We start from the raw sequence: 25,857 nt of genomic DNA on the forward strand, positions 1-25,857 counted from the left end.
ACACTTTTTAATGGACAAGAAATGTGTTGCAAGACAATGCTATTGAAACGTTCGCCAGTCTTAATCTCTGAGTCTCGCATGTGAAATTTGTACGTTTTCTCGATCCTGATCAGTGAACGTACTAACTCCAGCGTAATTCTTGGTTTCCTTTTTACGAGAAAAACAAAATAAACAAGTTGCTCCCTTTGTTACCCAAATCATTACCGAGTGTGGTACCTGCCTAAACCTGTTACATCACATTTTGCAGTTCTAGACTAGCACATGTACTTATTTTACACAAGACACTTTTATTCCGTTTGCGAATTTTTTTTTTAATGAGTTTCTATGTTGAGAGACAGTTAGTTAGTAACGAATAATAGAGGTTAAATACTTCTTTTTTCCATCGTCTGGATTCGGATTGTTTGATATTTTTTTTTTTTTTTTTTTTTTTTTTTTTTTTTTACATCGTCATATTCGACATTCTGACAATTCAGCACTTCCAGTGACACTTAGTACAAAGTTTTCCCCACTCACATTGGCTGACAGCTTATGACATAATGTAATTGCAACACAAAATTTATTTTATGCACTAATGGACATCTGATTCTTCTCCCATTGCTGTAATTATTCCTTCTGCTTCACCACGTAGGCCGCGAAAGAAAGAAATATATGACATCAATCTATTTATATACACTGAATATAATTTATTGATACAATGAAAATTCTGTTTCATTGGCGGACTAAAAATTCTATGATATAGAGAACTTCAATACAATTTACATTTTGCACGTGGAAAGGTGGATAAGATTTTTGTCGACCAGAAAAGCAGAATGGCGATGACTGGCAAAACAACTATTCCGCAAGATCTTACCCGGGGGGGGGGGAACACACCTGTATAAAACAAGAATATTGGATATGATGATGATGGCAATACGAGACAAAACAATGTATATCCACATTCAAATATTTTTTTTACGAAGGCCAATCTCTTACTTAATACACATTCATCGGAGGATGGCCAAAGCTATCGCTATTTCACTTCCTTATAAGGCGCGATCTTGCGCTCCTTGCTACACTGAATTTCATGGACTTGTCCTGATGCTACTGTCAGACAAGTGAGATAAGTTACAACAACAATTTCCTTATATCTGAGAACGTAACCCATGATATACCACGCACGGTGTACAAACACTGTATAGCTAGGATGGGGGAGCCATCACACACATCCGTTACGAGATTCGAACCAGAGACTGTCAGCGTGGTTGCCAGCTATAGCTAATCGCCACAGCGACCGAGAAGACGCATCCAGACATTATTAAATTACTTATAGTGAGTAAATTAAAAAGAAACACTCACACAAATTTATGGTCTACACCCAAACACCTTATTCACTATGTAAGCTACCGCAGGACATCATAATACATGTGAGTTGTCATTGTTTAACTTTATTTGTACATCTTGCGCCCTGTATTTGTAGTTTATTGCAGCCTCTCCTTTTAGTTGATAAAGAAACAAGATCAAATAAAGTTTTAAAGTAGATTTCTCATAATTAAAAAAAAGAAAGTGTCGACAATTAGCATGTTTTTATAATTCTGTCATCCGTACGAAATGTAAACGATCCTGGCACAACATTTTTCACTTGAAAATTCTAAAACATCAGGTCCCGCAGGGATCGGGTGAAATGACTACGGTAATTCGACATGGGTTCAAATCCCCAGCTAAACATAGGATTTTTCGCAGTCTCTCCATATATAACGAGAATACCTCCCAAAGACCCTTAGAAATTCCTCCACGGCATCTTTTCCTCCAAAGGCAACTCCACTCTCAGTCAGATAGCTCTATAATCCGTTACTTTAAAACAGAAACTTCAAGGTTATTTTCCGCCGCCCGGTTTCACGCGTAACCATAGAAACAGCAGTGGCGCGGGAAAAAAAAACGACAACTCGGTTAATTTTTTCCCCGCTTCATTTCTGTTTAACGTTTCCCTTCATGAAAAGCACACGAATGAAGGCTGACTTGGAGTCTCAAATGACGTGGAGAGAATAAATGCCGTGCGGCACGAGTTATTTTTGCAAATGGAGGGAGGGCTAGAAATCCCATCAAAGTATCTATTTTAAAGCAATACCACTATAGCGTGCTTTGTCATAATCTAATCCAATCTAAAGTCACAGAAAATCTAATCTTCTGCATTCTCTGACGCAGAAGAGAGTCTGAAACAGAAAATGCACTTCAAAAGTGCAAAACAACGCACAGAGCAACGCATTATAAACTTATTTAATGGCGATAGTATTAGTAATGTCTTTGAGTAATTTATAAGTTAAACCTCACAATATTCTTCTTCACTACCTGTTTACAGCATTTTCAGCGATCGTTACTGACAGCAGTTTCCCTAACAGTCATCTGCGAAGACGGAGGCAACGCTGCATTTATAATCAGGTAAATTAACTATGCGAATTTTGCAGTTCTTACGAAATAACAATACCTGTCTCCAAAGGAAGGCTTCCGAGGTCTTCATGGGCGTCCACACAAACAGAGAAAACACGATGTTGAAATTCATGAAAAAAGAAGTTATTGAAAACGTGACGTCCGCTCGTGACCTGACGAGCCTTGAACGAAAGAGACCCCAATGAAAAGTGAAAGTGGGAATGGAATCGGGATTCGACCCAGTGACCCAATGATCAGGTGATCAACACCTTCTTTGGTGATGGAGAACCTGGTAGAGGAGAGGAAACTAGTATGTCGGTCACGTTAACCAGAGCTCATCTGAATGTCTCGGAATTTCTCCTGTCATCGGAAATCTTCAAAAACAAGATTTTAAGAACCGTAAATGACAGTTATGCATGTCAAGCTATAACTAGCTATCGTAAAAAATACGAGCTAGCAACTTTGTAAAGGGTTGCTACAGCTATTCTTGTATTCGTGTAACAATGATCAGTTAACTGGTGAAGTGAATGAAGAGACAAAATTTATGGATCGTTTAGAATATTGGAATATGGTTGCTTTCCCCAGCTGCTGAAGTTATTTTTTCGCCTATCAATGACTTATCATCTCGTTAATGTTATATGGGGCCATAGATCAGTACTTAATTTTCGTGGCTTTCCCTTCAGTACCACATCAGAACTTCACCTTGGAAAGTTCTCCACAAAGTAAACTTCTAAACAGGATAGCCCTCGAATGTCTAAAGTTATGAATTTCGCATGTACAACCAATTCTTCGAGTAACCTAGAGGATTCGACTGAATTCGCACAGAAAGAAATCTAACTACAGTCTTCCTGTACATCAAGCCAAACTGAAATGACTGGAAGAAAATGTACAGTATTTACGGAATCTTTTAAGTCACATCCCGAACACGTATGCACACATTTTGAGCTAGAAAAGACTATGATCTTTCACCGCGCATATGTTCACGGCAGCGTAAACCCGTTGAACACACCAGAGTTAAAATTACTTCATATTTTCGGAAACTTCGATTAGCGATTATGAAACTATTAGACTATTGGAGTTACTTCCAAAAAAGACGGTAAAACAAAATACATATTATGACACCCAAAGTAGAGAATAAAGAAAATTTTAACAATTGTATATATTTCAAGACTTGGAGGCTTCACCCCAATCACTCCAATTTTGTTTCATGCAGGATTACGCATCAGAGTTTGTGTTCGATATTCATGCGCATACAGCGACTATAATCAAATCATTCTGAAACCATTTCTATTTCAAATCTATATTAATATAAACTATTTTCTAGCATCAAAATATTTGCACTGGCACACGATTATTTCAAAGAACAGAAGTTTACACTGAACTTCTATTCTTTGAAATAATCGTGTGCCAGTGCTGTCCAACTCAACTGTGGACAGCAACTCAATTGTTGCAATCCAACTCAACTGTGTCAATAACCTTTGAGCTTAACTAATTTTATGTGCATAGATTCGGAACAATCAAACGAGGAAAAAAAAAAAAAAAAGAAAAAAAAAGAGACTAACTTTGTTGTTTTAAAAGAATGGGAAACAATTCGCCTTCTTTTCAGCAGGCCAAATCCATTCATGGATAACACCCGGGCGCCATACAATTTTTAGCAGTTGCGCCAACTTCTAAACCTCGAGAGCCAGTTTTAACTCCGCGTTTTGGGTTCACGAGCCGCATTTCATTGTATATCATGTATCGCAAATATTTCGGAATGTTCTTGGTGATAGTAAAGCTATTTCAAGATTCCTGTAATATACTAATTTCAAATACCTTTGTGAACAGTTTAGCAAAGCGAACAACGGCGAAACCAAAAGCAAGATTATTTAAAAAAAATCCAAATAACTATTTAAAACATAATTTCCAACGCGACAACGTCCTTAAATCTTTACGGTCGAATTTAATGAAGGTTAACAAGACACTGCAAGTACTTAATTCACCAAAGTTAGTTTTCAGTGATACTTCCAATATTTATGTCGTAAAGATGCCACCAGACAGTATGACAGTATAGTGGTCAGGGAAGCCAACTGTGATACCACAGGGCCCGGGCTCTAATCCCGGAGAAAGCATGGTTATATTTGTCCGTCCCCTCGTAAGAGGTAAAGGTGGCCCACCTATAGGTGCCTCCATAACAAAGTGACCACCACTTCTGGTCATAATAGTGGCCAACGTTTGTGGACGGTTTGGGTCTGCCGTTGGGGGTATATCCTGAAGGTAATTTCATAGCAGTTAAAAGTAAGAAAATATGTGCACACTTGTGTCATAAGACAAGCTTCGCTCGCCAGGCGGGCCGGACTGCGTCCTAAATAAATGTACGCACTTGGAAATTCGAGATCAATGGTAGCAAATTTCGTTAGCCTAGTTATAGGCCTCAGCTTCACCACACCTCATTTGCAAACTAACTCTTCCACGACATGTTTCGATTTTGATCACAACCATTTGATGAAATTCAAACCAACATATTTCTTGAGGATCAGAATGGACAACAGACAATAAAGATCCACCAAAAAGCAAAAACCATAGATTCCACATAGTGACGAAACAAACATAAAGTTATATTTTTTCACCATTTCCATCATACGAAGGTATGCCCAAAATACACTTGATCAGTGGCTTCATATTTCGCAAGAAAGCAATTGCAGGTCCTCTACTATGCAAGAGAATATCAAAACGGACACTGTTTGCAAATTCCCACGGTGTTATTCTTCTCACAATTAGTTCCTTGCACCCACGCAAACAATTAACCGAAAAGGAAAGAGTACAGATCCGCTTAGACCACTAGGAATTTTAATGAGAGCACGAACAATAAATGTTAAACCGGTTATTCAATTACACATCACGCTAAACGTATCATTACCGACAAAGATAAATGTGCTTGATTCGACGCTTCATGGATTGCACGCAACTGGTTATCTGAAGGACGCGATACCGAACACGGAAGACAGCTATTCGAATCCGCAAAAAGAACACTTTTTAATCGCTTCTTGACGGTTTATACGAAATATGATAGCTAATGGGTGCTACCCCAGTGCAGTTAGACCATACGTTTGCAAAATCTCGGCGATGATTCTGAGAAATTCCTAACTATATCTGCAGAGCAAGTGAAGTCTGACACAAAGTCCATTACGGATTATTTATGCCACGTATAAGACTCAATAAAAAGAAACCGGACAAAGCCAGGTAAATTTTGGAGACTTATCTAAAATAAACTGATTTCCATTAACTTCAGATCAGTTCCTTTCTGCATTTATAAAACAATCCCAATGCCTGTACTGCGACTGAATTGGTCTCTGAAAATAATACAATTGAAGTATATTTAACACCCCAAGATTCGACCTACATGTTCTTCATGAAATCGAAAAGGATATTCTTCAATTTTTGCTAATGTCACATCGCACAAAATCTGGCATCAGGATGAAATAAGAAACTAATGAGAATTTTATTTCCTCAAAAAACTATAGCATCTTCAGTGCGTTACAGCTTGGTCCATCATTCTGGTGAAACAATAAGTTCCTCATTCCTTCCCAGTTATGAGCTTTCGAAACTAAATTTCTCTCTCTCTCAATCGCTTCAAAATATTATGACAAGACGCTATAGAGACTGACTGATCCTGGGGGACGAATCAGTTTGAATGGTAATCCACCAGTGGTAATGTCTCTGAACACTGGCTGAAGAACGTTTTCGTGGTTTTTCCGATGTGTAACATGGATACGAGCTAGTTTGACTTAGAAAGTCATCCATGAAGCTAGCTCTCCTCTTAGGCAAATAGCCCTAGCGTGTTTCACCGTATTCAAATAAACCAGACCAAACTAATTTGAATAGTAGAGACTACCAAGCAAGTTTCAACTCTAAAGGAGCATTTCAAACACAGTACGAAGAAGCCATAATTGACATTCAGTCAAGCTGAGGTTAAGTCCTAAAGAGAGGGTACTGCTTTGGAGGTGTGGTCACCAGCTTTAATTAATTTATGTTTTGAATTGTTTTTGACTAGCCTAATACTTTGAACTGAACCATAATGTATTTACATACTCAAATTAAATCATAATAAAAGAGAATAACATTTAATTATTACTTATGTTAATAGGAGTTACATTGTATAAAACAGCAAATAATTACGCTTATTAATTCCTAACACTAAAACGTACTTCGCCAAGTAGGTAGACTGATTAAATTAAACACTTGAATGATCGGTACTTTTCAAAGAAGTTAGAATATTCTAACATCCTTGGTACTTTTCCGTTTCGACGGCCAAAATCTCGCCAAGCAGACTTTATTGGCGACAACATCCTGATTCGCTGTTTCATATCACGTGACCCATCAAATGATCTCATCTCACGTAAATTACGCTGCCAAAATCTAATTCTCTCAGTAATTATATACATTAATTTCAAAATAAATCTTAATCTGGGATACAAGTTTAAATGCAAGAATTATTTCAACTCGTACGAATAGCTTATTCAGAAATTATGTAAAACCGCAATACTTTACTTCGTTAGCGCATTCTCATTAGAATTGATGAATTTAACACTTGATTTTGGCTTTTCTATATTTTCGCCTTCGGGTAAGCAGTGTGATTGCATCCTAATTAACTTAATTACCGCGAATGGCCTCAGGGTATAAAATTGAACTATCTGGAAAAAATTCTATGTAATTGTATGCCAGTATTGAAAGAAACGATCATTCTGATAAGAAATGGCTGCGACTTGTTTTGAAAATGAGGCGTAAAAGGTTACCAGCGAGGATATTCCGTTTAGCATCGGTTGTACCATGTTTGGCGACTTTATTACTTGTGCGGGCAAAATGGAAAAGTACCAAATGATCTTCTAAGGTCTACTAATTAAATTAAATACTTGATTGATCTTCTAAAAAGGTAAACTAATTAAATTAAATACTTAATTGATATTCTAGATGCAAATTGGCAGTACTATTCATTAAAAACGCTTAGAACATAAATATAACGATAGAACCATCGAAAAACCTAAGAACAACACTGAAATCGATCAGGCGCTATGTAGCCATTTCGTATGTGATCAGAAGTGGCTAAGACTACTGAATATCGACAGTTTGTCTCAGGATTAGTTATTATTTATCAAATGCACTGGTAAAAAAAAAATTTTTATGCGAATTTTCTATCTAAGTTCCTCCATAAACGCATCTCTGGATAAGGCAGTTTGTCTCCCAAAAAGCCGCAATACGAACTCTAATTCCATACATATTCGCAAACTTGTTTTGCTTTCAACATCGAACTCGGTACTCTCAGAAATTTGAGAGTTCTGACATTTACCAAACAGCAAATTGTTAATGTGTGAATAAGGGGATGTAACGAATGTATTCCATCAGTTCTCTCTCTAACATGAAACTTATGTACTGAACATAATCATCACTTAGTACCGTAGTGAGTCATTTTCTGACACGCTTTCATTATGTATAAATTAAAAATAGTTAAATTGTGATGATAAAGGGAGCCTCTGTATCGAGAAAACATAAAAATTTAATTATAGTCTGCAAAAAAAAGCTAACTAAGGTTTGGCCTGGTTAATAAACCAGACTAAACCTTATTAATACCTTATTAAAAACATTACGATTACGGCGAAGCACTCAAGGGCTTTCTGCTTAAGGGGATGGATGCCTTCGTGGAGGCCTTTCTAACAGAAATTGGGTACACATGGGAAAATGGCGTCCACGCAGCCAGCCCGTTTACCAGGATTTGAATCTTGGACCAAACTACCTACTCTGCAGATATAGTTAGCTGGTGTGAGTCTCGGACCAAACTACCAGTGTTCAGTTACTTTACCGCTCGGCAGCTAGTGCCCCCGTTGTAATCACGATTGGGTCAGTAAACTGTACTCCAAATAATAAATACTATGTGAAACTGAAAAAAAAAATTCATAATCATAAAATCTCCTTTAAACTGTTTTCTAACAACGTCCCTGAAGTTTGTGGCCTTCCCTGTCGAAAAAAATATTTTTAATCACAACACTGCACATATTAGTCGAACATTCACCAGCCATATCAACCAGTTGAATTTCTTCTTGGGAAAAAGGTCTTCCAAGCTGCCAAGACAGACAGTAAAAATGATCACACGTGGAGGGAAGGGTAGAGGGAAAGAAAAAAGAAAGAACTATACCAGAAATGAAGAGGAAAAAAATTGTACTGCTTAATAGGCCATCCAATAGGAGTCGTGCTGAAGCGTTACATCATGATTTTCTATTTGTTTACGTCAACTCACAGCACAGGAAACGTCCATTTTTTTTAGCTTTCCTCTGGGTGTCATTTATAATTTTCATTACTGACACTAATAAATAAATTACACCTACATGCAGGAAGATTTAGGGTCTTGTCTTCTATGCGATGCTCGTCTGTGAAAAGAATAGTGAAACAGCTGCTCTTTCCATACTATAAATACCTCGTAACATGCGATCGGAAAAAAGATGCCGGGTTTTTCATCTTTAAAAAACTAGAAGATAGAACTTCGTAACGACTGCGAAAAGCATCTTTCTTATTCATTAAAATACATTACTAAAATATATAATAGCCTGGCAGGATCACATATCCCATCTCAATTTTAGAGGTGGTTGTCACGTGAAGATTTACTATGTAAATTCCATTTTATTCTTTTTCCAAGCAAAAGGCAATTCGAAAACAAAAAATTCTGAACTCTATTCTTAATCTGTGAACGCCTACATATGAAATTAAACAGAGTTTATATAAAGAGCAATAAATTTCACAAAATCTATTTCAGTGCAGAAGTACAGTAAACCCTTTTCTTTGATCCTCATCAAGATGATCATGCCTAAAATTGATCAATATACACATACAAATAAACTTCGCTCTTGAGCACCACCTGATACACCTGATGATGTCTCTACAGAAACCAAAATCAGAACTGCAGGTAGTCATCTTAGAAAGTATATTTAATTGTATCCTGTACCTTTAGGGTTTCTTTTTTTTAATTTATAACATTTAATATTCTACTGACAACAATGTTATTTAAATGCTACGCACCGAATAGAAATATTAAAAGCTAAAGAAAATAATAAACTTCTAAACCAATATTATTGTTTCTAAACAAAACGTCCAGGTCAAGTGCACGAATTAATCCAGGATTTTGCCTCCTCCCTTCGGCACTTTATGGATGGTAATAGAAACTCGCGCAGCTCTGTTTCAGTTTCGATGGAGAATACTACAACTTCGATGAAACCAAGGGTCTCCAAACCTACTATCAACATCTCGAAAGGAGGTTAAATGAACAATAATTTAAGTGTCCCTGTGAAGGAAACATACTACATATTTACAGACATCCAATAATCTTTCTCCGGTATTCGAATCTAAACCTATCGCTATGACAACCGTCTCATCCCTACCACCATGCCAACACGGCGGCATATAATATATGATGTACTTCTTCCATTGTAAGAAGCCATCAATTTTACAACATATTTCATAATTTGAATTCCACCTCCAGGTTATGTTATTTGAATATGGCAAAGCATACGAGGTTTATCTTCCGAAGAGGGATGCTTTAGATGGACTTTCTATAAGAAGCACGGTCATATCCCTGTTCCACATGGAGAAAACTATGAAACCAGCCATGCAGCCAGCCCCGTTCGCAGAATTCACTAATGCACATCAGTATCGCCACTGAAGAAAAGGTTTTAAAAATGGACCAACGAGCTTCTATTATTCTTGTGACGTTGAATCTTTGAAACTGCATATGGTCGCGTGCTGTTTTTTACGTTTTATTTTGCACTTTTTTCGCAGTGTTAAATGTATGGCGTAGAAATGCTTCTTTCATTTTAGTACAAAATCTCGTAGTGCTTTCATTTTATAAGTTTATTCAATCGTCAACATTTCCTATAATTTTTATATTGAGCTGAGAATAACTGAAAGTGTAATGAATCTCTATTTTCTTACCTTAATGCTTGCATTCCTTCGATCTTGAAAGTATAAGACTCAAAATATACATTGTGAATGATCTAATTATACCTACTGTTAACATTTAAAGTTATATATGAATAGATTAAATATATTCGTTGTGAATAAAATAAATTCATGGGTATTTCTTGTGCAGGCAATACATTTAAGAGTGGAATTGAACACACTAAATGTGTAGGAATGCAAATTAGAAAAGTTTATGTTGAATAAAACTATGCATTGGCTATTATTATAGAACGTCTTTTTCATACAGACTGCAATAAAAAATGCTAAGACTTCCACTTCATCTAACTTCGTACTGAAAATTGTTAAAAAGAAATCCACAGGACTTTAATTACTTTGTACAAGAAATTGCGTGGCAAAAAATTTCCGACTATCTTGTTTAAAGAACGGCAAAGTTCATGTGAAATGACAAAAATATTACTGGAAGCCCACTGGACCATTCTCGAAACCACTCCCTCGGTGGTGATACAGATGTGCATTTACGAAAGATACATACAACGCGTTCGCCCGGGCTCAAATTACCACAATTCAAGGGTTTTAATTATTCGGCCTCATCAACACAGAAAAAGAATCTGAATCTAAAAAAGTAAAATGACTGAAACGGTAAAATGCATCTAGCACATAGTTTTACATCAGATTCTGATTCATCAATAATAGTACCCATTCCTATTTAAATTTATCAGAATTGAGGGAAAATGTAATATTTCAAAATAATTAGTAAATCAAAAAAAAAAAAGTGCTATTCCAAATGCTTTCGATTACAAGGCGTAGCCAATTTTTTGCAAAGCGTATACGGAAAAAAAGTACATTTTAGATTCCAATAACTTCTAGACTTTGATTTAAACAGGTACGTCATTATATGGTAGCAGACGCATATTATTTTATTTAAAAATAAAAACAAGATATTTGTTGATTAGAAAGACAGAATCTCTACAAATTTTATGAATTTGCACACCATTTTTACACAAAATCTTCAAAACCAATATTAATATATATATATATATATATATATTATATATATATATAATTTATTTTCTAAAGAAATACTGATTATGTTATCTCCATGCTCGACGATGTATTGACGAAAATGACTGCCAAGCACATTCGATTTCACGACTGGCCGTCATATTTTGAAGAACACGGGTTGAATGCCCTGCTATGCCTCATTCAGTAAAAAAACATTTGTTATGTCATGCTTTTTACAGCATATTAAGTAAAGAATCCATTTAATAAATTCTTGCATGCAAGTATCGTTAGTATCAAACGCATATAAGAGTTTACAGACATGGCACTAAGTTGTAGGCAAACGCTCATAGGGTCATGAAGTATTAAAATGTTGAAGAAGAAGGAAGTGAGTTCGCTGCATAAGGTTTTTGAGTGGTCAGTCTGCGCACGTGATCGCCCGATTTTTTCCGCGAACTCGTGGGCATCGCTGGAAAAACGTGTCCAATCCGTTCTTATTCCTGACAAGCAATTAGAAGATAAGCGCGGCGCATCATTTATTCCGGCATGTTGGCATCAGCGTTTGGACCGCTTTTAATCTTCTCTGCTATCTGCCCTTTCGCCGAAAGGAGGCTATCGGCAGTTCCTATCGCCTTCATTTGGAAACACTTGGGTGTTACAACGTTCAGAGACTTCCTAGATTACATATATACCTCTCCAACAATGAACTTTGGATATACATTAATACGAACAAAAAGAAACGAGAATGATTCATAAAAGACAAAACTTCAATTTATACGCTCGTTTCTCTGGTTGCAATGCACTCTTGCTAACGGTTTTTCCAATTCTCAAGACATACTTAGTCATTTGCGCGAGAGAGTCGCCCACGAGCGACCGAGTGATGAAATCGCTGAACACTCGTAGTTTCATCCAGGGTTCCATTCCAGACAAATGGGCTAGTTGGATTGGCTTCGTGGTGTAAGTGTATACGTTACAATACCCACTTAACGTTGCAACCACGTTTACGTTGCAATACTAGCTTTACGTTATTAATACGTTGCAACTAATTAATTATGATATCTTTAAGACAAAAATGCTTGAATTTCAAGATTCAGACTCTCGTTCCCTTATTTTCATTCTTTTGTTCAATTACTTTAAAAACGACATTTTCCAACAAAACTGCGTCGAATAAAATATAGCGGACAGAATACACTTTCTGCTTTCGAATTCTCCTGCAAATGCTTGGCTCCATTCACATAGAACAAACGAAAACACAGCGGAAAAGCACCTATAAAACGCGTCCGGTGAAGAGTAGAATTTCTCTTAGAAAGTCCTTCACGAAGCCATTCTTTCCCCCTTTAGGCAGATAGCTCTAGTGTGCTTTGCCATAGTCAACTAAGTCTAGGAAAACCTTTATTGTCTAGAGTGACCGTCTTGAAGGAATAATTAAATATGTTGCGGAAGCATTTAATACGTTCCGGGACCACCAAAGTCGCTGAACATTACTAGTTCGGTTCGGGATTCGAACACAGACGAACGTGCTGGTTGCTTGGGCTTTTCGTGGTTTTTCCCAAGTGTAACGTGTATATAAGCCAGTTTTCCCTTAGAAAGTCCTCCACGAAGGCATTGCCTCATAGATAGCTCTCGAGTGCTTTGCCATAAGCAAATAAACCAAACTATTCAAGGGTTTTAATTAACGATTCTCAAGAAACCTTTTCAGTGCTTAAAGGCGAATTATTTTTTTAATTGCATCAACAGACTCGAAACGGTAACCATAAAGTCTCAGTTTTAACCTTGCAAATAGGACACACAAAGGCAATATTAGATGAATACGAAATTTACAAAGTCGCACTCGTCAAATTTTGGGTCAAAAATTCACGGAATAGCAATAGTACTGACAGCATGGGCATTTATCATAGAGCACAACTCATGAATTTCCTCAAGACAGTTCAAATCTTCGATATTCGTGACGAGGGCTATCTGACGCTAGAAATACAGATCAAATTCAGAAAATCACTCTCCAAAGACAGAAAGAACGCACGTTGATAACTCAGAAAATACAACTTCGTTTTGGCGTCTTACCAAAGCTGTGTTTTATAAACTAGAAAGTTGCTCCCTATATAAATTCACCCTTACTTGCATCCTGGCGAAGGCTGATGGAAAAAAGGGAAACTTAAGAAGGAATTAACATAAAAATATAGTGAAAAATATAGTGAATAAAAGTTGACAGTCACCGGGGTAAGGCAGCACAATATATTTAGATATTACCACAGAAAGTAAAACTAAACTTACGAACACCGGTTGGTCACTGGGACGTACAGGTTGACAGAAGTGTAGGTAGAGCAGTATATTTAGATAAATTATTAAAATTATATTACCCTCTGTTGAACTTCAAGGACATATTTCATCTGTGACCGATGATTTGATAGTGTAGATCTGTACAGCGTTTTGTGCAATGGCAACACTAAGACATGTAAACGATAAAACGAAAATTAGTTATTATTATTTTCGTCACTGGCATATGCACGAATAAATATTTTTCATTGTAAAATAATAATTAATATTATGATGCGGTGGCAACTCTACGTTGCATATATTTAATTATGATATCTTTAAAACAACAATGCTTGAATTCGAAGATTCAGACTCTCGTTCTCTTATTTTCATTGAGTCCTTATTCAATTACTTTACGAACGGCATTTTCAAACAAATCTCCGTCGAATAAAATATAGCGGACAGAATACATTTTCTGCTTTCTAATTCTCCTGTAAATGCTTGGCTCCATTCACACAAAAGAAATGAAAACACAACGGAAAAGCACCTATAAAACGCGTCCGGTGAGGAGTAGAATGAACAAAACTAGTCGAGGGGGGGGGAATCAATTCTAACTCTTCCTACTGATATTTAATTCCTCTTACATCTGTATACTCACACTTTTTAAGGTGGTGGTTCAATTGTGCAGACTTGCTGGTAGGCGAAAGGACATTTACACCGCCTCTTAAAAAGCACACGATCTGGGACTCTCTAGAGAAAATAAGCAATAACTTTTCTAAGGATTTCTTCAGCGAGTCAACGAACTACGAAAACATCTAATCCCGTCGATGAGTTTGTTTACGATCAATCTGGTATTTGGTTTTTCTTTCTTTCATTTCTTTATTTTATTGGCCAGGAATTTTAAATTTATTTATTTGTTACGATTGATTCATTAATTTATAAAGTTGTCAAAGAATGTTTCCTACGTTAGTAAACAGATTATAAAAGAAAAAGATTCTATTTATACACCTGATAGATAAAGGCCTCATTAACAAATGTAGTTGGCTACTCTGCAGTCCTAAGTTTTTACTACTGCGTTAAAGATTATTTATTATATGTGATTAAGAAGAAAAAAATTGGTTGTATTTTTCACAACGGTCGTCAGACTTTTATAGACAAATGTTTGTAACCCTTTCAACGCCTTCAGTTGCGTCCAATAACACGTCAAAATAACAGCGGATCTTTTGCAAATGTGCGAATGTCAAAAACAGACATAGACACATTGAAATACGATAAAAAAAACAGTTGATAACTTGAAAATAAACATTAGGCATTACGTGTATTATTTCTGCGCTGAGGCAATAACGTTAACACATGTGACCACTTCTAACAGTGGTAACCAGGATGCGGCGGACCACACAGAGATGAGAAAATCGTGCGCGCTGTCCCCGCAAGTCACTGCTTTCCAGTTTTTACGAAGTGTCATACGACTCCTTCTTCTGAGATGAGCAACCAATGGCTGAACGAATACGACCACTGAAGTTTTTAGTAACTCTTCTTAGATTCAGATTCCAGCGAAATAGTTGGATACATAGGAATAATCTGTCTCCATGTGCAAGTGATTACAAGCCACTGAGTTCTCCACGAAGGTATCACTCCAAAAGAAAATAACCGTCGCATGTGTACCGTTAATTAATCGTTAAATCGACCGCTGTTTCTTTTGGGGATGCTACATCAGTCCACAGTTTGCGGTAGATCGTAGACATTTTCGGTAATAAGACTATGAAGTGGCTGATGATTTGACTAGAAGTAATAGGTTAGTTCTCTAACATTTTAGGTAATAACATTTTCAAGCAAAATGTCTACAAGATATTCAGCAGTACTTAACCCTTTGTTGCATCATGTCCACTTAGTAGACAAAAGTTTAAATTTGTTTATTCTTCTGCAAATACCTTAACAGATTCCATTCCTGTGTTTATTCATTCTATATTATTAGAACTTTCAACTGTCGATCTAAGATGGCTGTACAGTATCACTCAGTAAAGCATTGCTATTTGGAAAATGGCTGCTACTTCTGTTTCCAAGTTAGTACAATTTCTCATAGTAAACATTATATAATATTGCTTACATTTTTTTTAATTACTACGGTTATTTTAAGTAGGAAAAATACAAACATTTTCGTTTAACTTCTCTAGATTATTTGTATGCAACAAAGGGTTAAAAAGACATCATCTGTTCCGAAAACTCGTGCCTTTCGAGTATATCTGGAATGTCACGCGTATCTGATGCACTCCGATTACGTCGGTACTACTCGAGGCAAGATTGGAAGTTTCACCTGTTCCCATGGCCGTTTTGGACATGTTGTTAATTACCGGGTGGTTCGTAGAAGAAATTTTAACCTTCTCACGATTCTTATAAGCGAAATTAGTTTAACTTTTAGTGCTATACTTTAGTTCGTGCTCGTGAAAGAGTTCTTATGATACATGAAAGAAATTAGAAATAAGATATAATGACGCAGTAATTTCGATTTTAAACTATGGAGAGGGAAGCGGTAAGAAGAATCGCATTTACACGCTAGGACAACGCTCTGATCACCGTCAGTGTTACAGGTCTATGATTTAGATTATAGAACCTAGCTCAGCATACCCTTTGGGATACTATGTTTTTGAAAGAAATGTAAAATGATCACTATTATTCTGCCAGATATTCTCATTTGTACGCGTATGTAAAATAAAATATTATTCCCGTCATTCTAAATGGAGTACAGTGGGTACCGCTTATAAAATCAAAACCCAAGGAAGAAATCCAAATGAATACAATGTCATTAAAAAAAAACGCCGTTTAATAAAATCAACGCTGCCGCTTATAAAAATCAAATTGCTTTTAAAATCATTAGGAATTATGAAGCGCGAAACATGAAAAATGAGCAATGCCCTCGCCGGGGTTCGAACCTGGACCTCTCGAATACGCGCTGGGTGTTACCATTACATCACGAAGGTATGCAGAAAGGAGGGAAAAAATACTTTACCTACTCCCCCTTTTAAAGAGCGACTGGGTATTACCCAATCATTAAATCTTGGTGGTGAAGAATCATCATCCACCACCTTTTAGTTCCAGCGCCACTGTATCGTTATTAGGAATTTTGAAGCAGGAAACATAAAAAATGTGCAATGTCCTCTCTGGGACTCGAACCTGGACGGAGTCTGCTACCGTTACACCAGGAAGGCATGCAGAAAGGAGGGAGAAAATACCTTATAAACTGTAAAGTCTAAACTCGTTCTGTTCAAAGTCCATTTACTTTGAACGTGGAGGTGCAAATGCTAGAATTTTCTTACCTTGTAATTGGCAAAAACCCCCAAGTCTGTGTTTCAAGGTCAGTGATTTTGTTCAAGATCAATTCACTTTTACACATGGAGCTGCAAACCTAGAATTTTCTTATCTGAAAAAATCATGGATAGGGGTGGGTCACAACAAGTTTGTCAGAATTGGCTCAGAATAGTTGGGGAAAAGGGAAACGATTAAAAAAAAAGTTAGGGAGAATTTGTATAAAAAATTGCCTTTTTTTGCTAACACAGTTCCTTCATTTCACCCACCCACATCGTGCTTTTGTTTGGTCGTGCCTCAGAATGTCCAAATGCAAGGACCTAAGCTTAAAAGATAAAGAAGAATTGTTGAAGCAATATGATGCTTTACCAAAATGCAGTCATCGTGAAGTTTCTCTACAATTCAGAATTTCACAATCTGTTTTATGTACGTTGTTGAAAAGATGGGAGACAATCTCGGATGAATTGACGGCAAGTGCAAATTTCGTACCAAGCGGAAGCCAAGTGGAAAGTCTACCGATGTAGAAACTGCCTTCTTGGAGCGGTTTCGATATGCAGGAACAAGAACGCCACGGTGTCGCGAGAAATCCTGTATCAAAAGGCTGCAGATTTTGCCAAAATGCTGGGAGAGGAGTTTGTCCCTACCGCTGGATGACTCACAAGATGGAAAGAAAGAAACGGTACTGTTTTCGGAAAATTCCACGCCAAGAAACAAGATGGAGACTAATGAAATCGGATATTTGGATAGAAAGAGTTTAGCCGGACGTTTGTAGAATACAACAAACCGCATCGAATTTTTAATACTGATGATACTAGTCCTTATTAAGGAGCCCTACTTCAGCTCATTTTAATGTTTAAAAGTGAGTCATTAGCTGGCTGTAAATACATTGGAATTCCATTTTAGTATTAACGTGTAATATGAACGAAACAGTTAAAAGGATTCCATTAGTCATCGGTGCAAGCAAAAACTCTCGTTTTCTGAAGGGCGTCATGTATTTGCCTATGACTTATTGCAATAGTAAAAATGCTTGGATGACAAGCAATATTTTTTAGTGATTCTCTTACGATGTGGGGATAAAGAACTTCAGCAAGAAAAAGTGGCGCTCTTGCCAGAACTGCGCTGCCCATCCAACTGATCTCTCGTTGAAGAACATAAAATTAGTTTCACTTCCTCCTAATACAACTTCCATTTTTCAGTTATTAAATCAGATTAAAACCATTCAAGAGTAAGAGAATTACAGGTAAGAAGTAGTTCAAAATGTTATTCGGGGATCGAACCACAGTCCTCTGGAACACCGGACCAGCGCGCAGAACCACTACACCACGAAGGCACGCTAGGATGGCGGAAGAAATACCTTATAATCTTTCCAGAACAAAATCATTTTTAACCCCTGGGTAATTAACCACTTATAATTCTAATTTTAATTCATACCTAGCTCTCTTTAGTAAAAATCACGACACTCCATTGCTTCCAACATGACATGAACAAAAAGGCAAATACACGAACAAAAAACTCAGACGTTGGCAACAGAAAATAAATTATTTATTTTCCGAGTACTCATGTAACATAACACAACCGCAAGAAACAGAAAGCATATACTGTTGGGGTGAGAATTAATGGAAAACGATAACCTTTACGCAAATGAATTGAGGAAAATAATAAAATACCTTACATCCAAAGCTATTTTACAGAATTTCGGTGTCCCCCGCAATTGGAAGATGAGGGATCCTAACGGTTTCCCCTTTAAAGGCCAGACGCTAAACCGGCCCTGCTTGCACTCATACGGATTTATTCATACGGATTTCTACAGATTGTATTCATTTCAATGGGAATGACAACAATGACTTAAAACTCGAGCTTTTTGAGTGAATGATGTGTATCCAAGGACAGGACCGTTCCTAGGCCATTAGCTGCATGCGTACTTTCCTAAGATTGCCGTCCAAAATTTTAAAAAATGCTCAATGATTAATAATTTTTTTATTTCATACTAAGTATTTACATATGATAAACTGTATAAAAGGTTCTTACATATGACAAGTATTCACAATGAATTCAATACATTTAGGCATGGTATCGTTAAAGTCCGGCCGCCTCTGATTTTCTCCTCCCGCGTACTTTTACCCGTTGCACCCCGCTAGGAACGGCCTTGTCTAAGGAAAATACCTAACTTCGTTGGTCTTTTTTACTCTTACTAGTCGACCTTAAGTCAACTTTTAATCTGACAGTTATGATTTCCCCCAAAAAAGGACTACCTGCAGTGCACAATTTTTAAACAAAGGATTCGCCAGGCGCCTGAAGATGTCAGAAAAAGCACTAACGAGACATTTTAAAATCAATTAGTCTTTCTCTCCCGCATCCGCTTTTTTCTCAGGTATGGCCCAACTTGATCTCACAGGACTTTCGCCGTTCCAGCCGGTTGGCCATGCGAACTCCGCAGTGATACCACCTGCGCATCAGGCTGCTGTTCCTTTATCTAACTCCTCTTTCTATTATTCTTTATTATTCGATATTTACCTCATTTTTTCTTTCTTACCCGAGGGCCGGTGTTTGACCACAACCGGTTCTGTTGCCAGTCAGTGCACCGGCAGCTAAAAAAAGTCACGCGTTGGGAGAGCCAAGAAACAAACCGGGACTTTCCACCGATACGGTAACGCCTCCAATATTCCACTAATGATGCCTGTTGCCTTTTTTTTTTTTTTTTTTTCCCCCCGCCAAAAATAATCGTGAAAGTCATTACAGAGAGAACCTGGCACCGAATTACGCGAAGGCTAGACAATGATGTTCGTAAAACCTTCCACGATGGGTGCTTTTGTTAAAAAAAAGTTCGTAAGAGATATGTTATCGCATTTCTCACTCTCACCTCACTAAACTTCGTGCGATTTTTATCATCTTTACTGGTGTTTTTCGCCTCAAACTTACTCTTACTTCCATTATGTTATGTGGTACTTGCAGTGCTGCTTACAGAGACAGACCTGGCCTCCGTTTTTTAAAAATTTTCAGCGTCAAATCTAAATATTGCCGTTACCGCAAAATGTCTGCACACACAAAATTTATCAAAATTTAACTGCATTAATTGCTTCCACAGCAATTATCTTCAACTATGAGGACTTGGGAGAACCCCTAAGGTCAAAATTTTGTTTTGTGGAGCCCCTAATTTATAATTTACGAAATCTCTATAACTATAACTTTTGTGGAGTCGCTAAAAATGTTATTCTTTTATATAAATTCCCTAAACTGTATTTTTTTTTTTTTAATGCAGCTCTTAAATCTAAACAAGGGAAGAAGGATAAGCAGCCATAATTCACGAAATTTCCATAGCCTACAATTTTCCAATAACAATTTCGCGGTCGAGGAGTTATATTAATAATTTCGGTATGGGAAGAAAATACCCCAAAAACGATACAACATTATAAATAATAATAATAACATATAAACATTATATCACACATTACAAATAGACATTTATATTAGTTAACTAATCAAATTATGCAAACGTATTTAACGCCGCTTTTTTCGTTCAAGATTACCATTTATTTGTCCAGTGCTATAAGGCATTTTACTGTACTGGAATAGAGGACAACTTTAGGTAACTCCATAAAATTTTATTTCCCGTGTTGCAGAAGTTCAGCAAAATTAGGGTAATTCGATAGTCTAGTTTGGATTTTGAAAGAGAATTTTTTTTTTTTTTTTTTTTTTTTTTGTCATGCTAGGAAAACAACAAAAAAAAATCTACTTAAATACAAAAATAATTTCACAATTATAATAAAATGAAAAAGAATAGGAAAAGACTTAAAAAAAACAGCTATGTAATTCAGCATTTCGAGGAAAATTCTGATTTTCGCGGATCTTGGAAAATTTACTATTATTTGCAAAAATTATTCCGGAAATGCACGCAGTGATAAAACACCGTACCCATGAATTAATTCGATTCAAACTTGAGTTATTCTATTATTTAAGACACTACTGTTAACTTAAGTCAGTTTTCCCAGCCATTTTATATATGGCATGACTGCATATACGAAATTCACCAGTCCCAATATGGTAAGAGCTCTAATTCTCCACCTTTACATGTGTGACGCTATTGAAATGGACGTGCCGTATATGAAAAATAAAAGCAGTTTTTATCGCCGTAAAATGATAAATAAAGGTGAATTCATTTATTTCACAGTCACTCTATAAAAGGCAGTGTATAAAAAACAACTCTGAAATAAATAAATAAAAAATGGACTGCGTTCATGATTTATGGTGATATATTTTCCCACTTGCACATGGCTGCTTAATTCCCCATAAGAAAAAGTTGCATGATGTGTTTGAATGAGGACAGAACACGTTTTGGAGGAAATGTCCAGTATTTTTTATAAGACAATAAATTAGATAAGCTTGAGTAAGTACTCAGTATGCGACGCACGTGGGACTGAAAAAAATCCAAGAATCTGAAATAGAATCACAATCTACGTTGGAGTTACGCCACCCAAAGTGGCTAAATAGGCATTCAAAGAGAAGTTTAAACGCGCTGAAAGAAGATTCTCATTTTTTAGAACATTTTTAGGAACTGCCAACTAACTACAGCTGAATCCCGTTTATAAGAATTAACTGCGGCTAACGATTTCGGATAGTCCATTTATATCAATGAAAGTACTTAAAAAAAAGAAGAAATGATTCCGAATTTAAAGTGGCACCAGACGGTTTGTTACGGTTTTTTATGCTCTCTCTGATCTCGCAGTTTACCATTATGCTCTTGGACTTACTCCAGTTAATCCAACTTCTTTTGCCTTTTTAACTTTAGTATCAAACATCACTTCCTTTGCACAAACGTTACATAAAATTCAACTGCAAAGACACAAAATATTTTAAAACAGCATATCCTTAGAATTCAACCGTAATAGCAGTGTTAAGAATTGCCGTACACTTTTTTATATTCGTTGTTATTTCTTTAAAAATATTACCTACTTGCGCAGTAAGCCGCTTAAAGCAGTTACCGTAAAAAACAAATACATATATACCTAAAGCAGTTACCATTACAAAAAAGAGAAGGAAAAAATATTCTTAAGAACTGCGTTTCTTTTCCTCCCCTTTCTAAATAGCCTAGTTTTCTACTCAAGTAATAGATAAATTAAATTTAAAAGCTAAATATCTAATACTTTACTGAATGGCAACACGCTGGTGCGTGGAAGATAAATGTATTTTATTTTTGGCAGTGGCAACACATTCTTTTAAATAGCCAAGTTTGCTGATTAAAACAGAAAGATAAGTATCTTCTTAACATTTTGCAGGATGGCAATGGTCTGGGCCCTGCAGATATATATTTTTAAAATTTTATTTCAAACAGTACTGGCACTGCTAGCTTTGAAATCGTGCAGTTTGTTAATCAAAAATTCATAAAACTCGTACAAAATATGAAATAGATTTTTAAAAGAAAATCGAAATTCGAACTTCGAGGTGCACATGTTCGCTAGGAAGACGAGGTGTTTTCAAATTTGGCGATTTTACGTGCCGTCGTTTTCCCAGAATGCGAGGAACATATACGGTGATAATCAAAAACGTGCCCGATGTATGAACGCGTAAGCGGTCTACCCGTTCCACCAATCGAAATAAAATTTTAGACATTGTTACTTGAAGGTCTGCACTCCAGATTGTGATGATTTAAAAAACAATGAAGCTCTCATGGCTACGGTTGCAGTGAAAAAAAAATTGTAATTTTCGAATGGCAACATACCTTTTTCTTGTTCGCAAATTGATCGGCGCAGTGAAAAATCATAAATGGCACTGGAACGATACACGTACGACGAAACTTGCCGGTGTAAAATATTTTCAAAGAACAGCATTCTAAAAAGCCCGTGCCAACACAAGAGAGAATAAGGAATATGTTTTTTTGGAATTACAAATTTTCAAAGTGTGTAATGTTTAGACAGCGTCATCTTCCACAAACTTTGTAGTTTCGTGGCCACCGCGATCCCCCGACCCCACACCGATGGTTTCTTGTTTTGGGTGCATGTGACATGCATGAGATTCGTCACGATTTGATAGAGTCATAAAACGTGAAATTATAGCGATTCCTGCTACGAAGTTACGTTCGTCATTGTTGTCAACAATCTCCCGCACGCAATGCGTTATCGTCTGCGAAGTTGGACACTTTGAAGACTTCCAATAAAAACTGTATACCCTCTCCTCTCTAGTGTTGCCACTGGCCCTTTAGAATACTCTTCTTTGCGAATGTTTTACGTCGCAATTTCCGTCATAGGTGTAACGTTCTAAAGCCATATAGCGTTTTTGACGCTTTATGGCTTTAGAACGCAAGCCATATAGCGTCAAAAACGCTATATGGCAAACTTGGCCATATAGCGTTTTTGATGCGCTGACCACAATTTGAGAGGGAGAAAAAGGGTCGAAAATTTCGAAATTTTTTTTCACTGTATCCGTGACAGCTCTATTATTTTAAATCGTCACGATCTCGAGCGCATACCTTCAAGAAACAATATTTAAAATTTCATTTTCACTGGTGGAACGGAGAGACCACTAAAGATTCATACATCGGGGTAGTTTTTTATGACCACCCTGCACATGCATACATACAGTCTGTCTATAATAAGTAAAGCTATCGCCAGTTAGTCTGCAGCTACCTGTTGCCGTAGAAACAAGTCTTGACCCATTTTTCGTAGGGATGTCTTGAAGATTTACTTTTCAGTTTGCCATTTTGGCGCATTTGAAGATGAATTGGCAACTCTTGGTTCGCCCCTATTTGAAATATACCAGCCCTGTTGCTATAGCGACCGCCACCCTCCAGACACTGTGGCGGGGGCTCTTCTCGTAGACAGACACACGGATTCTTCATCATTTAATAATAAAGAATACATAGCGATAACATTTGGTGGCAACACTCTTTTCTTTAGGTTGCCATTTTTTTATATCATCTATATTATTTCTTTAAAAATAATACATTGGGACAACAAAGAAAGTGATATAGATAAAAAGCGAGGATCGTAATAGATAAAAATAAAGACTAATAAAGTGACATATTTTCTGAATGTTATTTTTAATACGCATTTCATAAAAAGCATTTCTGAGAGCATAAATTATCATCAATACTGTATATAGCTTCTATTTAGGAACTAACTATCTCTACGGAAGACCAAAACCACCCAGAGTTACAGCTGGTTATCTCAGATAAGAGTTTACTGCATGTAAATAAATTTAAAGTGCTTTTAAGCTATAATCATAGAAACAGTGCTTGTGATTAACTACTTTATTGGTAATTTTAATACAGAAGTAAATTTAAAATATATTTGTATTACTGAATGGTTTTAGTTACCTATCCATCCAATCAGACATCCATGCGTTATATTTCATTTATGTTGTATCTTAAGTCGCGCTAAATAACATAAATTAAAATATTATTGCGATAATCATCATACGCTTCAAGGGTTCTTTATACGTTAATACACTACTTAGCCCAAGAACTCAAGTGGGAACAAGTCATGCAACGGATAATTTATCATAAATGGTAGCTTAAATAGCTGGCACCTAACACGAGTTTGCTCCCAAAGCAGTGGAAGAATGCCAAATCAGCGAAAGTCCGAGGCAGAAAGCTTCAGCCGACAAATTCCAGGTAGCGAAGACAACGCTGTTACATTCGGCTGTGTTCGGATTCACAATGCACGTAGATGCAAGCCGCAAGGAGCGTGAAACAATCATTCGAAGCTTTCTTAATTTAGTTACGGGGAAAAAAAAAAAAAAAAAAAAAATCTGATGTGTAAATATTAAATTATACGCATTTTTTCATGCATTTTATTTAAACTTATTGGATTGAATTAAAATTATTTCGTCGATAGCGCATAAAACACAATAGAACAAATGCACTGTTTAAAATTCACTATATTTGTTTACCATAACGATACTCTGGCGCTACATTCACTTAGCAGCGTTACATGTCATTCATTTAATAACTCAAAGTGCACAAAATTTATATCATATGAAGAATTTTTGAATCGTTGCCACAAGTTCTATTCAAAAACTATAATAAATCTAAAACTATGTATAAAAGAAATTTAACAAACAAACAAAGTAAATTGTAAGCTGGAATTGTAAGTGAAATTAAGGCAGCAACAGCGTGGCTATTTCATTTTCTCCCAAAAAATTGGGTAATCATGTAGTATGCGATCAACCACTTTTACTTATTTATTTATTTCTTAGATGGCACCACTAAAAAGTTATTTTTAATTTGGAATGTGTGATAAAATGGCGGAAAAAGGGAATGACTAAAACAGCAACTGATTTTAACGTCGCCATCGGAAAAGTAAATAACTAACTAAAAGCGGATAGAATACATGGTTACTCAAAATACGTCAGATTATTTTTTATCTCCCCCTTACGAAATCCGTCAATAATCAAAGTGTTACTGCATACTGCAAGAAGGGCTTCATGCAATTTCTAAACATGTTTATTGCACCTGTAAATTTTCAATCCAAGCAACATCCAAAACTGCCTATAAAAGAAGCTGAAGAAGCTTTTCTTTCTGTTCCTTCTCCCCCCGGTCCCTCTTTACTTCTCGACCCGTTCCAAGAACCGATAACGCTTCTCTCCTGGAAAAGCAAATGTTGAATCATGAGAAACTGGGAAGATGATGGTGTAAATGACAATGTGTTGAGGAAAATCTGGGTCACCTATCTGAGGAATGCTCATTCACAGGAAAAGTTTCCCGTGAGGATTATACTTCCTTTTTGTTGTCAAAGGGCATAAACATATCAGTAATTATTCGAAAAGTAGATTAATGATAGTTATGACCTTCAAACACTCTTTAAAAAAACTGCTTACAGGCAGTTATACAGATAGCTTCCAAATCTTAAAAAAAAGGCGATAAGCCTTACTGAAATAAGTTGAGATAAAAAAAAACTTCGATTGATAACTGTGTGTACTGCATAGCAAGCAGAAAATAAATTGGATAAATTTGCATCGGTT

The 25,857-nt window shown here is 36.5% G+C and overlaps 1 protein-coding gene across 2 annotated transcripts in view; it reads right to left on the minus strand.

Moving 5' to 3' along the window:
- The window catches only part of LOC118195993 (integrin alpha-PS1-like), a 227,786-nt gene that overhangs the window by 159,910 nt on the left and 42,019 nt on the right, over positions 1-25,857 (minus strand). Inside the window, exon 1 of one of the 2 annotated variants that reach the window (XM_035367371.2) lies at positions 13,704-13,741. The exons of the other annotated variant lie outside the window; for it this stretch is intronic. Coding sequence (XP_035223262.1) covers positions 13,704-13,726 — 23 coding nt within the window. The 5' untranslated portion in view covers positions 13,727-13,741. Of the gene's footprint in view, positions 1-13,703; positions 13,742-25,857 lie in introns of those variants that run through there. 2 annotated transcript variants of the gene reach the window in all.

Source organism: Stegodyphus dumicola, chromosome 4, assembly GCF_044657685.1.
Source record: "Stegodyphus dumicola isolate Sdum_Otavi_A_Nest chromosome 4, ASM4465768v1".
NCBI lineage: Eukaryota > Metazoa > Arthropoda > Arachnida > Araneae > Eresidae > Stegodyphus > Stegodyphus dumicola.